General features: G+C 45.8%; 1 protein-coding gene across 5 annotated transcripts in view; it reads right to left on the bottom strand.

The window, feature by feature from the left end:
* The window catches only part of KLHL3 (kelch like family member 3), a 65,527-nt gene that overhangs the window by 46,979 nt on the left and 4,920 nt on the right, over positions 1–13,628 (bottom strand). For 2 of the 5 annotated variants that reach the window (XM_074960396.1, XM_074960397.1), the window contains exons 2-3: positions 7,534–7,653; positions 4,490–4,596 (exon numbers count right to left, since the gene is read on the bottom strand). The exons of 1 other annotated variant lie outside the window; for it this stretch is intronic. In XM_074960396.1, the coding sequence (XP_074816497.1) occupies positions 4,490–4,596; positions 7,534–7,653 (227 nt within the window). The remainder of the gene's footprint in view (positions 1–4,489; positions 4,597–7,533; positions 7,654–13,628) is intronic. 2 more of the 5 variants (XM_074960398.1, XM_074960399.1) reach the window with 2 other exon arrangements.

The raw sequence follows: 13,628 nt of genomic DNA, 5'->3' as shown, positions 1-13,628 counted from the left end.
AGCCTCCATGGGAAGTGCTTTTAAAAAATAATGAAGGGAAAGCAATCAGTTTAGGAACACTGCTCCAAATTCAGCTCTGGAGTTCGCAGGGATAAGTCTCATGACCTTCAGTGGGCGATGTGCCTGCTTATTCCAGAGCTTCAAAGTCTTGGTTTTAAACAAATACATAACTAGAAGAGATCAGCTGGCTAAAGGCACTGGCATAGGGAGTCCTTCATCTCAAGGTCACTGGTTCAAATCCAGTAGAAGTCTACACTGATTGAGAGTTGCTGACCAGCAGTGGGATGATCGCACATAGGGAATGAATTGTTGGTCTCCGTTTGGTTCCTGCTTGTCTACCCACAGTCTTCTTTTCTACCAGCTAACCCAATGAGCACTTTCCTCATGGGCATGGCCACAGGGATTTTCCCCCTGGAGTGAAATCTCTCTGCCCCAGAAGAGGTCCCTTCCAGGCCAAGCAGGACATTACTACTAGAGGCTCTCCCAAACAGCTTGCTACTGCTGCTGCTCATGCTGTGCGGGTCCTGTGGATAAATACAAGAGCTCAATTTCCCCACTGCTGTCAAGTTTCATCTCTGAGCAGTAACAGAAAAAAAAATGAAGAATATTCAGCTTATTTTTGTAAAGGATCACTCTCCACAAAGTGAAACAATGCTGAGGTACAGAGAAGTACTTCTGACCTTGCAATAGGGAGACCCAGAACTTGTTCCCAGAATATGGGAACAGCCAGCCCTAAACAGAGAGGAGAGGAGATAGTGACCTAGCGCTCAACTTGTTTTACAACCAGAGCAGCAGCAAACAGTAATCATTAGAACTATAGCCAAAGGTAGTTTACAAAAAAAAGTCACACGATTGTGGTTAGGTGGTTACTATTTAACTTTCAGATCCGAGCATTACTGGGCCTCACAGAATTCCAGAATTGGAACAGCAACAAAGTTTACCTGCCCTTATTAATGCCAGTTAATCATGGTGGCTGGTTTCAGGCAGACATGACCTCTAAGGATCAGAGGCTTCTCCAGGGCTGTGCTCTTGTTGGCTGGTGTAATAACTACCACAAACAGTAACAAATACTCTCACAGAGCACGCCTTCCTGCTTTGCTCCTTACACATAGCGGCATTATTATTACTGCTAACACCCAAGATACTGTCTCAGCTCTCTAGATTCTTAATAGCTTAGATTTCTCAGCCTTATGAAGAAAAAACTTCCTGGCAAACGTAAAGTACCTGCCAACGCACTCCTGCTTATATAGACATATATCCCACAACGTCAACCATCAATTTATTTTTTAAGTGAATGCACCTTCTACTTCCCATATGCCAAAAGCCACCGATATATGCAATCCCGGCAGAACACCAAGCCCAGCACATGAACTCACAGTTGCATCCCCCCTTTTCCCATTCAGTTAGGACCACATTCTTTCTGGCACAAACACTGCCTGGCTCTGCTATAGCTTTTAAGTCACGACAAAGAAAACACATTTTGCAGATGATGATTAGCAAGGAGTTGAACTCTTCCAATAAAACTGACAGAAACAGGGTCAATCTAAGCCCCTTTTAAGGAGGGAGCATCCACGTAGAGACACAAAACAGTAGCTCTCCCAGCTCTCAGCTCTCTTTTGACCATCCTCCAACGCTTTGGTGACCACAAATCAAGGAGTATCACAGAACGTTCCCCAAATTGGGTTTCTCACATAATGCATTGGGCTGAAGTTAAGCTATCACAAGAGTCGTTCAGGAGACCTTAAAATCCAATCTGTTTTATTACTGAGAATTTGGGTTTGTTGGCTCTTTTTCAGGAAGGGAATGTGAGGGAGGGAACAGTGTGGCCTCCTGGCAGCTGCTCCTTTAAGAAGAGGAGAAAAGAGCAGATGGCCCAGGTGGAGAGGGTAGTCAAAGGTCTCCTATGTACTCAGGACAGCAACAGGAGGAGGGTCAGCAGTTGCAGAGCCCTGAAAAGAGGTAGAGTTGGGCGGGGTGGCAGTACTGATTGAAATTTTTTGAAGGGGGCAGCATTGTTTGGGGGTATAACTGATTTGTTGGAGGCACAGATATGATTTGTCAGGTGGGAGCAAAGATTTGCCAATGGAAATTCAATATGCATGGCCAAGGGGCTTGGGAGCAGAGACGGTACTGCAGTGCAGGTGTCTTCCAGCTGAGCTACCAGGCTGAGTCTTCAGTTGAGTTAGGTGGAAATATTCCATCCCTGTCCTCAGAGACTTGTTCCGCTCTTCTTGACCTTTTTGTCTTAACGTAAGACCTAATCTTGCCAACGCTAAAGTGTGTGTGTAGTTTTGCTTACACAGAATCATAGAACTGGAAGGGACCTCGAGAGGTCTAGTCCAGTCCCCTGAACTCATGGCAGGACTAAGTATTATCTAGACCAGAGGTGGGCAAACTACGGCCCAGGAGCCACATCCAGCCCGGCCCTGGCGAGGGAGGCTCGCCCCCCGGCCCCTCCCCTACTGTTCCCCCTCCTCCGCAGCCTCAGCTCACTCCGCCGCCGGCGCAGTGCTCTGGGCAGCGGGACTGTGAGCTCCTGAGGCACTGTAGCTGCCGAGCCCGGCCTGACGCGGTGCTCTGTGCTGCACGGTGGCGGCGGCGTGGCCCGGTTCCAGCCAGGCAGCATGTCTGTAGCGCCTCCAGGCAGCGTGGTAAGGGGGCACGGAGCGGGGGGGTTGGATAGAGGGCAGGGGAGTGGATAGTGGTTGGGTGGGAACAGGGGGTTGAATGGGGACAGGGGCCCCGGGGGGGGGCGGGGGGGGGGAGCAGTCAGGAAGGAGGGGGGGTTGGATGGGGCAGCAGGGGGCAGTCAGGGGCAGGGGTTCCAGGGGCAGTCAGGGGACAGGGAGAAGGGGTGGGTGGATGGGGCAGGGGTCCCGGGGGGGCAGTCAGGGGACAGGGAGCCGGGGGGTGTGGATGGGGCAGGAGTCCCAGGGGTGGGGGGCTAGATAGGAGGTGGGGGCCGGGCCACGACCTCCTCCCCTAACCGGCTCTCCATACAATTTCCGAAACCCGATGCGGCCCTCAGGCCAGAAAGTTTGCCTGCCCCTGATCTAGACCATCCCTGACAGGTGTTTGTCCAACATGCTCTTAAAAATTGCCAGTGATGGACATTCCACAACCTCCTTAGGCAATTTATTCCAGTGCTTAAGCACCCTCACAGTTGGGAATTTTTTCCTAATGTCCAACCTAAACCTCCCTTGCTGCAATTTCAGCCCATTGCTTCTTGTCCTATCCCCAGAGGTTAACGAGAACAATTTTTCACCCTCCTCCTTGTAACAACCTTTGCGTACTTGAAAACTGTTCTCATGTCCCCTCTCAGTCTCCTCTTCTTCAAACTAAACAAACCCAATTTTTCAATCTTCCCTCACAGGTCATGTTTTCTAGAGCTTTATCATTTTTGTTGCTCTTCGCTGGACTTCCTCCAATTTGTCCACATCCTTCCTGAAATGTGGCACCAGAACTGGACACAATGCTCCAGTTGAGGCCTAATCAGCGTGGAGTAGAGCAGAAGAATTACTTTTTGTGTTTTGATTACAACAGTCCTGCTAATACATCCCAGAATGATGGGGGTTTTTTTGTTGTTGTTTTTGGCAACAGTGTTACACTGTTGACTCATATTTAGCTTGTGGTCCGCTATGACCCCCAGATCCCTTTCCGCAGTAGTCCTTCCTAGGCAGTCATTTCCCATTTTGTGTGTTCGCAATCGACTGCTCCTTCCTAAGTGGAGTACTTTGCATTTGTCCTTACTGAATTTCACCCTAGTTACTTCAGACCATTTCTCCAGTTTGTCCAGATCATTTTGAATTATAATCCTATAATCACGGACAGGGTTTCCAAAGCCTTGGTCTGAGTGCTGTCCCTGGAGTCAACAAGACTTCTACCATTTGCTTCAGTGGGAGCAGAATTAAACCAAGGCTGAACATTTCGGAACACATCCATCCCTTGTGTTCAAGTGTTTGTAGGACAAGGCCTTTGGATTGTAAGCTATGAGACAGGGACTTCTGTGGGGGGACGTGTGAGCAATGTAACATGCAACTTTACAGCATTGTATAAATGCTTGATATAAATAAATAAAAAACATGCTTTAACACCCCAAATTCTGGTCTAGAAAAATCAAACATCTCACTTCAAATGCTATCTGCCAACCCACATACAATTCCTTCTGTGTCCCACACAGCACAGATCTCCCATGGGAGGGACACATACGGTGGCATCCAACTTTTACCAAGTGCTGCCAGTGTCCTCAAACCTGCACAAGACAAGGTCCCCTGTCCAAAGGGGATTTAGCCAAGAGATGTTCAAGCACATTCATTGGTATAAGCAGCTACAGATTTTACTACATTTCTTCTCTTCCACAAAAAGACCTTCATACAGCCCCGAGCCCACACCATCTGCAGCAGGTCTATCGTGAAGACATAACTGTGTGCGTCTTGGATTCTGCAGAGCACACTCAACCACAGAACTTTGTTTGGAGGCAGAAAAGTACCTGTAAACATTGCACAAAAATAGGGGCTGCAGGCTGCTAGGACAACGCGATGGGCTTCCATCTCAACGGCTTCAGCAACAATCACCACATCACAGAGGAGCCGCTTGCTGGAAAACACCAGAGAAGACAACATGGTTTCAGAACATCTGGCCATGCAAAGGGCCCTCTGTAAATACCTTTGGAAAAATGAGCAGAGTTCCTACGTCACAAACAAGTGACCTGAATAATCCAGCAAGATCTGACAACTGCTGGAGTCTCAGTGGAAGGTTGAAACACAAGGAGACAACCAGCCCCTATCAACTTTTCTTTATGGAGCATATCCTGCTCCCAGCCAAAGCGGCAGAGATCCCTGCCTGCAACAGAACTGGACACATTCTGTTCTACAAAAGGAAGGATTTGGGAGGCTGGCCACAGGGTCCTGAACCCCGAAGTTCAGATTGTCTCCATCTCCAATCATAAAGCAGCCTGGGAAAGGGACAAAGGAGCCTCCTAGCAGCTCTGTCACTACATCCATCTGCCACCCACTTTTCCCCCATAGAGCAGTAGGGGATGCTGCAGCTTTCATCTCTCCACAGCCTTGGGAGGGAGGTGGGATAAAAGGGGAGAGAGTTCCTTTTTTTCCCCACATGACACAACAGGCCTGGTAGAGAGAGAAGGTTTGATGCTACAGCACATGAACAAACAAAGCGTATTCCTCAGGGCTGAATGGCACACAAAGGGTTCCTTGCGTCATTCTCAAGAGCATCACCACAAAGTGCACTCATTCACTGAAGTCTGCTATTCACCTTGATGACTGAGTTTAACGCACGAGTCAGCATGGAGTCAGCCCCAGTTCTGCCACTCACTCACAGCTTGGCTTTGGGTAAGTTTTTCGTGACTCTGTGCCCATTTTTATCTCCCTCTCAGATCTCTCCTTTGAGGATTTGTTAATTAATGTTTGTATACTGTAAGTGCTCAGTATTATAAAATACCTAGTCCCTACTTAAGCATCTAAACGCAGAATAAGGGTGCTCATTGATGGGGTCACATTAGGAAAAAAGATCAGGGTCTACAAATCCAGATGTCACTTTCTCTTCTATATAGCTTATTGCGCTTTTGCTTTAGAAAACCCCATATCAAACAAAAAACACATTTAGCCTTCTAACAGACTAGGTACATCCCCTGTATTTTGTGATACTTAATAAAATGACTCCCAAAATGCTGAAAATTACAGTTGGAAACATACAGGAAAGACAACACCTAGAAATAGATAAGAGACTGTGTGTTCCATATTTATACCAGCTCTGATGGGGTGGTGGTGGTAAAGGGAGCTTTTATGTGAGCAAAATACAGTGCAGGCTTTGGAGATCATTCACTTCAGTCTATCAAGAAGGAATCCAGTTTAGTCCCTCTCTGGCATCCTATCATCTAAAAAGTGTACTTCATGCAAATGAGTTTTCCATTTACATTTAGAAGATGAATGTGCCAAGCAACTAACTCGTAGTCAATAGGTTAGAGGTCTCACTACCCCCCAGAGAGTTTAAATCTAGACTTTCTGTAAGGGATTACTAGATAAACAGGAATTAAATCGCTGTTATTCAAGGTAACCATTTCCACAGGCTGTCTGACGGTACTACTGAGTGATGGTTCAAAGCAGTGCACCATACAAACATCAGGATTTGCAGACTGCAGAATAGCAGCAGGAGCGAAGAGAAAGCAGTGCCAAGGAGCATGCAAAGATGCAGTCTGAAAAGCATGTGCTTAAGGGCAGATCTAACCTTCTACAGTCAGCTGAGTAACATACGGGATCAAGCAAAACACAGAAACCAAGAAAGCAGCACTGCTCGGGTCTCCAGTGCACTTCAGTTAAAGGAATACAATATTGGAGTTTCAACATAACTACGGCCGCCTGGTGCTCAGCTGCACAAGCACCTGCATTCAGGTCTCCTCATCCCTCTGCCAGCAGAGGGGTAGAGGGAGACTGAAAAGGAAACGCACTCAGCTTCACAGAATTGTGAGATGGGAAGGATACTTCGCATTTCTCTGTGTTATGCCCCCCTGCTTGGGCCAGCCCAAGCATGGTGGCATCTGCTGCAGAGGGAGAGGATTCCAGTCCTTCTCTTTATAGGATAATGCATATTTTAGAAGGTCAACCTATTCAACCCGGGGGCGGAGAGAGAGAGAGAGAGAGAGAGTGTGTGTGTTACATACACATTTTTCACATTACATAAATAAAACAGAATAGTTTCCACAAACCAAAGATACCATTTGGCAGGCCAAGGACTCAAATAAGTCACACAAATGAAAAAGTCAAACGCTCACTGAATTTCAACCTGCTTCAAGGGAAGATGGCAGACTCCAAGAAACAAGCTAAATGTCATCCACTGCCACTGAATGGCTGACACACCCACAGGTATCTTTTTAAATGACTAATTTTTTTAAAAGGCCATTTAAAGTAACAATTCTCCTCTCCCCCCCACACACACACACTTGATCGAAAATGTGCTGGAGTTCTTCTTTGACCAGTGTGAAGTTTTTAAATTGGCTTGTGGGTGGTGTGGGGTTTTTTTTGTTTTTTTTACACACTTTGCAGTACAAAGCTGAGATTGATTGACCATGAGTCAAAGAGAATGAGAATCCCACTTTAGCCATCCTTGCTCTGTAATTACGTGTAGGTGTCCTCATAGCTGTAATATTCTATTATTGGTCTTCAAGCCATTTGCTCTGTTGAGAATAGTGTGTTTGTGTGTGTGGATTTGCTGTAAGTAGTGGGAAACTTTAAACCAATTATTGTTTGTAAACGGCAGATATGGCTCTGAAAATGACACAGCTGGCTTCTTTTTGACAAAGAGGTAGACAGGTGTGTGGGTGGGAATAGCAGTGCTCTACAATGTCTACACTTTGGCTGCCTCTTCTACTGCTTTGCTAACACCCTGTTGCGTGACCTCCTTTTGTGCTGAAGCGAATACAGAATATTATTTTTTAAAGTGCCCCAAATGACTTTCTGTTCAGATCAGCATGTGTCTGATAAACCAAAGATGATGCATGTTACGTGGAAAAAGTACCTCCGTAATTCATTCATGACCTTGAATGCCTTTCCCATGTGAGAAGGATTGACTGTTACCGTGCGCTGGTCCTTCTCCTTATCTTCAGCTTCATCAGGTGACTGGGAACTCTGTTTGATGCTGAAAATGAGGATAAGAGGGAAGGGAAAGTTTATGCTTTTTCAGTGCTGTTGAATCCAGCATAATTGAATTTAAAGATAGCAATAATTTATGTTAATATAGCAAGCTCTGTTCTGAAGGATCCCCAATGCTTTACAGCTTACGGCCCAGCTCCTGCAAACACTTGCGCATGCAAGTAGTACGAACAGGACAACTCACATGTGTAGAGTCACAGACACTCTCATCCTTGTCTCTAGGATCAGTGTCCGTATACGGAAAGTCTCGCTGAAATGCAGCTACCGCTGGTTGGTTAGATGGTCACAGCCAGCCAGACAAGAGTGGGGAGCAGAAGAAATGTGAGCCAAGCACATGAGGACAAATTCAAGTCTAAGGATACATTTAAACTTCAAGCTGGGGGGTGTGATTCCCTGCTTCAGGAGACATGCCCACATTAGCTCTGATCAAGCTAGTGCACTAAAAATAGTGTGGTCGCAGCAGTGCAAGTGGCAGGAAAGGCTAGCTGCCGCGAGTACATGCCTATAGTCTGACGAAAACATACTTTGGGTGGCTAGCCCCTTCCACTGCTCACGCCCGTATGACTATGCTGTATTTTTAGCATGCTAGCTCAATTAGAGCAAGTGCAGGTATGTTGAGTTGGGAATCACATGCCCAGCTCAAAGCGTGGACATACCCTGAGGGTATGCTTTCACAGCCCAGTTAATCTGAGTGATCACTCATGTGTTAAACCTAACACAACACATGTCCACAAAAATCTCTAACCCGAGTTAAGTGCTGCTTTAAGGTCGAGCTAGCTGGCCAATCGGAGGGTGGGGAGCGTGGCTTGAAGCGCAAGTGATGCTGGTGCTCGAGCTCGTAATTCAGTGGGGATGCAACAGCTAATCCAAATCATTGTGTAACTCTAGTGTTGCTTTGCAGCATGGTTGCTCTCACTGGAGCTGGCCTAGCTCACCTACAGTAACGAGACTTGCCACCTGCCCAGGTTTTCCCAGGGTCATCCCTTTTTGAGGCAGCTGTCCCAGGAAATCTGCGAGTCTTCTCAGGACATTAAAACTCCCAGGTTGTACAGTGTTTTTTTTTTTTTAACCACAGCTGCGTAATAATACATCACTCTGAACCTGCTCAGAGACTGGGGCCGCATCTGCACCATGGACAGATGGCACAGCGCACCAATGAGGGCAGGCTCCAGGGACAGACTCATGTGGCTGAGGGGGAGGTGGTGGCCACAGCAGGACGGCTGCAGTGTTGGACTGCCCCTGGGCAGGCCTGCCTCTGCTGACCAGCCTCTGCTGACCAGCAGCTGGAGCTTGGGAGCCCAGCCTGTGGGGAAGTGAGGGGCTTGTCTTGGGGACCTACGTGTCCCTCCCCCAGTGCTGGGTGGCAGGGGCAGACCCTGCAGGCTGTCCTGTGCCCTGGCATAATGGTGGGACAGTTGGATCTCCAGCATTAAGTAATAGGTATGTCCTGGGTTTTGTATCTCATAGGTGGCAGCCCTATCAGTAACAAAAGTGTACTAACTCCAGCTAACTACTACAGTGAAGACAAGCCCTGACAGGCTCTGATTCAGCAAAGCACTTGACCTGAAAGTTAAGCAGGTGCTTAACTGCCTTGCTGCATAGGTATAGACTTAAGCACAAGGGGGCCAGTGTCCACACAGAGAGCAGGACTGTGGTTTTTCATCTCATCTGAAAGAAACATGTTCCCAGTAGATTGCATGGAACGCACTCTACAGCGATAAGTCAGAAAATTGGAATTGAAATTATTTGTACGTCGTCCACTGTATTAGTTTAGAGGTCACGCCTCATTCTGTGTTAAGTTTAGAAAACAGGGTGTAGTGCAGGTGAGGCGTACAGGAGGGATTATTAAACTAGAACCTCCTTTCAGGACGGCAAGCTATACAAGTTTTGTTTTATAGAAGCAGTTTTGCCCAATGTGATCTGTCTAACAAGGATCACCATAATCTGGAAGTTTAAGGCACATCAGTGTCCTCATTACCTTGTTCAGAGAATTGTCTCTCTGTGCAAGATTACCATTAGGTCAACACCAGCCTCTATGATTCACACCTGTAAAATTACTCTGAGCTCAATGTTTCAATTTTATTGAAAACAAATAGAATGAGAGACTGCTACTCTATTTAAATCCATAATCCTTTCTCCAGGCTTTTCAGAAGCCAAACCTTCCCCTCCAGTACATGAAACCCCATCATGAAGAACCCAAAAATGCAAGTGATTTAACTGATTTTCATTTCCAAAGCTGGGATAAATGTAGGAAGAAAATGAACCCAACTGGGGGTCCATAGCAAAACTCCCATTGACATTACCACAGCCTGGATTTAACCCAGAACAGTACAAGCGGATTTTTAACATTAACACTTAATATTTTAAGGTGATTTTAGTAATATTGTTAAATGCTTACAACACTTCTGTAATGTGCACAGTGTCTATTTACGATAGTGACACAGTCCATTAAAAACAATTGCCTGATTTTTTTTTAAAAAGCCTATTGTTACAAGTAATCTCCGATCTTATTATTACTGAATGATTATAGGAAAAAATATTTTTCTATGTTTCTAGTTTGCTTACTTTATGCATTTGACAGCACTCTGCATAAAATCAATTCCACTGTTTCCCCTGTGTAAATCAGTGCCAGCTAATTTCACCTTATGTCTGTCCGGGATTTACACATAGCCACATTAAAGAAAGTGTCTATATTTAAAAAAACAAAAAAACCCACAAAACTGGGATTGGGCATTCTAGAGAGCCAAAGTACTTGAAACTTCTCTAAAACATTGAATTGTCAGAAGAAAGCTTTGGTTGTCAATGTTGTACCTATATTAGCCGCAAAAGTCCTCTGAATGACAGGTTAGAGATGGGAAATATGTTTCCCCTCCTCCCCCAGTTTGTTTACCTTGTCCATTTGACAGCACAAGGCTAGATATAGGTCAGGTTTCAGAGTAACAGCCCTGTCACTGACTATACACCTTACCCCAGGCCCTGAAAAAGGGGATTTACCAGCAGCAGAGCTGAGAGTGAAACTGAAAACAAAACAGGCTGCAAGCACATGTATAGATGCACACAGGAAACACAGCAGGACTCAGAGCAGCAGGGTGGCTTAGTGGCATTGCTTGTGGGTGTGCACAAAAACCCTCTTATAGTATTGCCAAGTCCAAGCATTAAAAATTCCTGAGACTGGTTTAAAAATCATGAGATTTCAAAACTACTACATTCAGGTTCTTTTTATTTGCCTTCTGGTACTGGAGCCTTTAAGTTGCACATTTTCAAGCTTTTCTCCATCCCCCATGAGAGCTAGCAGCTGGAGGGAACGAGGGGGCGAGGTTATTAAACATGAAAGCTGATATTCTCATATAATTAACTAACTCCAGGAGTTGGGGCTATAAGAAAGCCATCCAATATCCTGAGGCTCACCATAAAATTGTGAGAGTTAGCTGAAAAACCGTAGTGTTGCCAACATGTTTAATAATTTTTGAGATCAAGACATCCCATTTAAAGGGTTCTCTCTCTGTCTAAGATGAATTTTTTTTTAACGAGTCAGTTTTTAAGAAGATTCAAATTGACAAGAACCTTTAACACATCTGTGAAAATGACAAGATTTCCAGTTGATCTTGTTCTTTAACATAGTGAGAAGGCTTAGCTATGGAATGAAGATTTCTGATGAACATTTAAGGATGATGTGTGAACTAAAGTGCACGTGGCTATGTACAACAACTCAAAAAGTACGCAAGACCGGCAGTGGAGGATTCCCCTGGTTTAGGCAAATCTCCAAGAGGCGTAAAGCCAACGTAGCCAACTCTATGCCACCTGCATCCTAGCTACCCTTAGCCAACAGAGCAGTCCCTAGAAGTTTTTAGCCTGCTCTAAATTCCAGTAGGTACTACATTGTTTCCCATCTCAGGGGAAGGAGAGATTGACCACAACCCCTCTTCAATTTGAGGGGTTGCTGCCTGCTATTCTACATATTCTCCCAGCCTCTCTGCAGCTCTATCCCTCATCCAGCCTCCAATTTTTGAAGACTCCTCTTCTGTGAGCAGCCTCAGTTCCTACCTCCAGTGCCACTCAGAACTTTCCCAAGCAGAAGCAGCCCTGACCTCAGAGTTTCCCCAAACAGCAGCAGTGAAATTAATTAGAGTTCTATTTAAGGTGCTGCTCTGGCCCAAGCAGTGACAGGTACACTAGCGAGGTCTATTTGCAGGCTCCGGTGAGATCATGGTTCACACATCATATTTCAACTACACAAAAAAACCAACGTTGATTTCTGCAGAAATCAGCCTCAGCCCCTTCCTCTCCTCTCCATTCATTAGGTAAAATTCCCCAATTATCAATGGGATTTTCAAGCCACTCTATTAAATGTGGTCCATTATAACAAACTCTGATCCTCTACCCTACCCATAAATACCCAAATAACATGGCCCTTTTTCCTGTCAATAACTTCTTACTTGTCTACCAGCAGCAACAACAAAGAGGCCAAATCCTGCAAACCTCTCACACCCACAACTCCCAGAGAATCCAATGGAGGAGGCCCGGGGTGTATATGCAAAATCAAGGCCATCAACTCTTCTGGACAGAGAGTTTGATCATCCTCTGCCTCCACTAGCTAGGGCAAAGCAGATGCGATACATTCCCGCAGCATGCATATTTACCAGCAGAGTAGGCGATGGGGTGGGATAAAGCTTTTACTGGCATAGCTTTCGAACAGCTGCTCTAGCCACAAGCTAGTAATGCAGCTCATCCAGCATGAGCCCCAATAAAACTTTATCACGCTTCTAACCAATCACGAGAAAGGTATTAAAGAGACATTTTACAAATCTCAGAACTTACCAGTGCTGTGTGCACGCATCTGACTATAGACCTCGGCTGCCTTAGTTACCAGCAGTAACTACGTCAGATGGAAGAAGGAAGGAAAATCAAAATATTGCAAATACACAAACTTCCTGAGAGCTAAACTATCCCCTTAGCACACACAGGGGGCTGAAAAACTCAAAGGGTGAAATCCTGCTCCCGTCAAAGTTGATAGAAATTTTGCAATGGACTTCACTCCATGAGTTCGGACTTGCAAAGTTTTCAGCTGATCCATCCTTAGAGGGGGGAAGGGCATGTTTCCACATGCACATTCCACAGACTAGTCAAGAGGTTCAGCCCATTGAACCACTCAGCTTCCCGAGGTTCATGCAGACACTAGGGGATATGGTCCTGGTTTCTATGCAGGAGCAGCTGCGGTACTGCTTCCTGCTCCTCCACGCAGCATCTGCAACAGAGCAGCTCCAGCGGGGACCAAAACGCCACTGTGTCCCTGTTAGATGCTGCTGCTGGCAAAACAACCCCACCCCCAGAAGGGGATTTTATGACGCAGAGGTAAAGAGCAGTCAGTCAATAAGGACTAGACCAGGAATCCCCATACATCTCCTGGAGACGGAAGAAAGAACGATGCCACAGAAAGAAGTTGGGAACCTGCACTGCCTCTGATCTGCCATCTCTCTAACCACAGAGGGATTTCCATGGCATCAGGGAAGGCACCATGCAAGCTGCTTCTTCAGCCAAAACTGATGAATAGTGTTTCTGGTTGAGGGGAGATATGATTGATCTCTATAAATATATCAGAGGGATAAACACCGGAGAGGGAGAGGAATTATTTAAGCTCAGTACCAATGTGGACACAAGAACAGATGGATATAAACTGGCCACTAGGAAATTTAGACTAGAAATTAGACGAAGGTTTTTAACCATCAGAGGAGTGAAGTTTTGGAACAGCCTTCCAAGGGAAGCAGTGGGGGCAAAAGATCTATCTGGCTTTAAGATTAAACTCGATAAGTTTATGGAGGAGATGGTATGATGGGATAACATGGTTTTGGTAATTAAATATTCATGGTAAAAAGGCCCAATGGCCTGTGATGGGCTATTAGATGGGGTGAGATCCAAGTTACCCAGGAAAGAATTTTCTGTAGTATCTGGCTGATGAATCTT

Source organism: Natator depressus, chromosome 8 (genome assembly GCF_965152275.1).
Source record: "Natator depressus isolate rNatDep1 chromosome 8, rNatDep2.hap1, whole genome shotgun sequence".
Lineage (NCBI taxonomy): Eukaryota > Metazoa > Chordata > Testudines > Cheloniidae > Natator > Natator depressus.
This window is presented reverse-complemented; position numbering and strand designations above follow the sequence as displayed.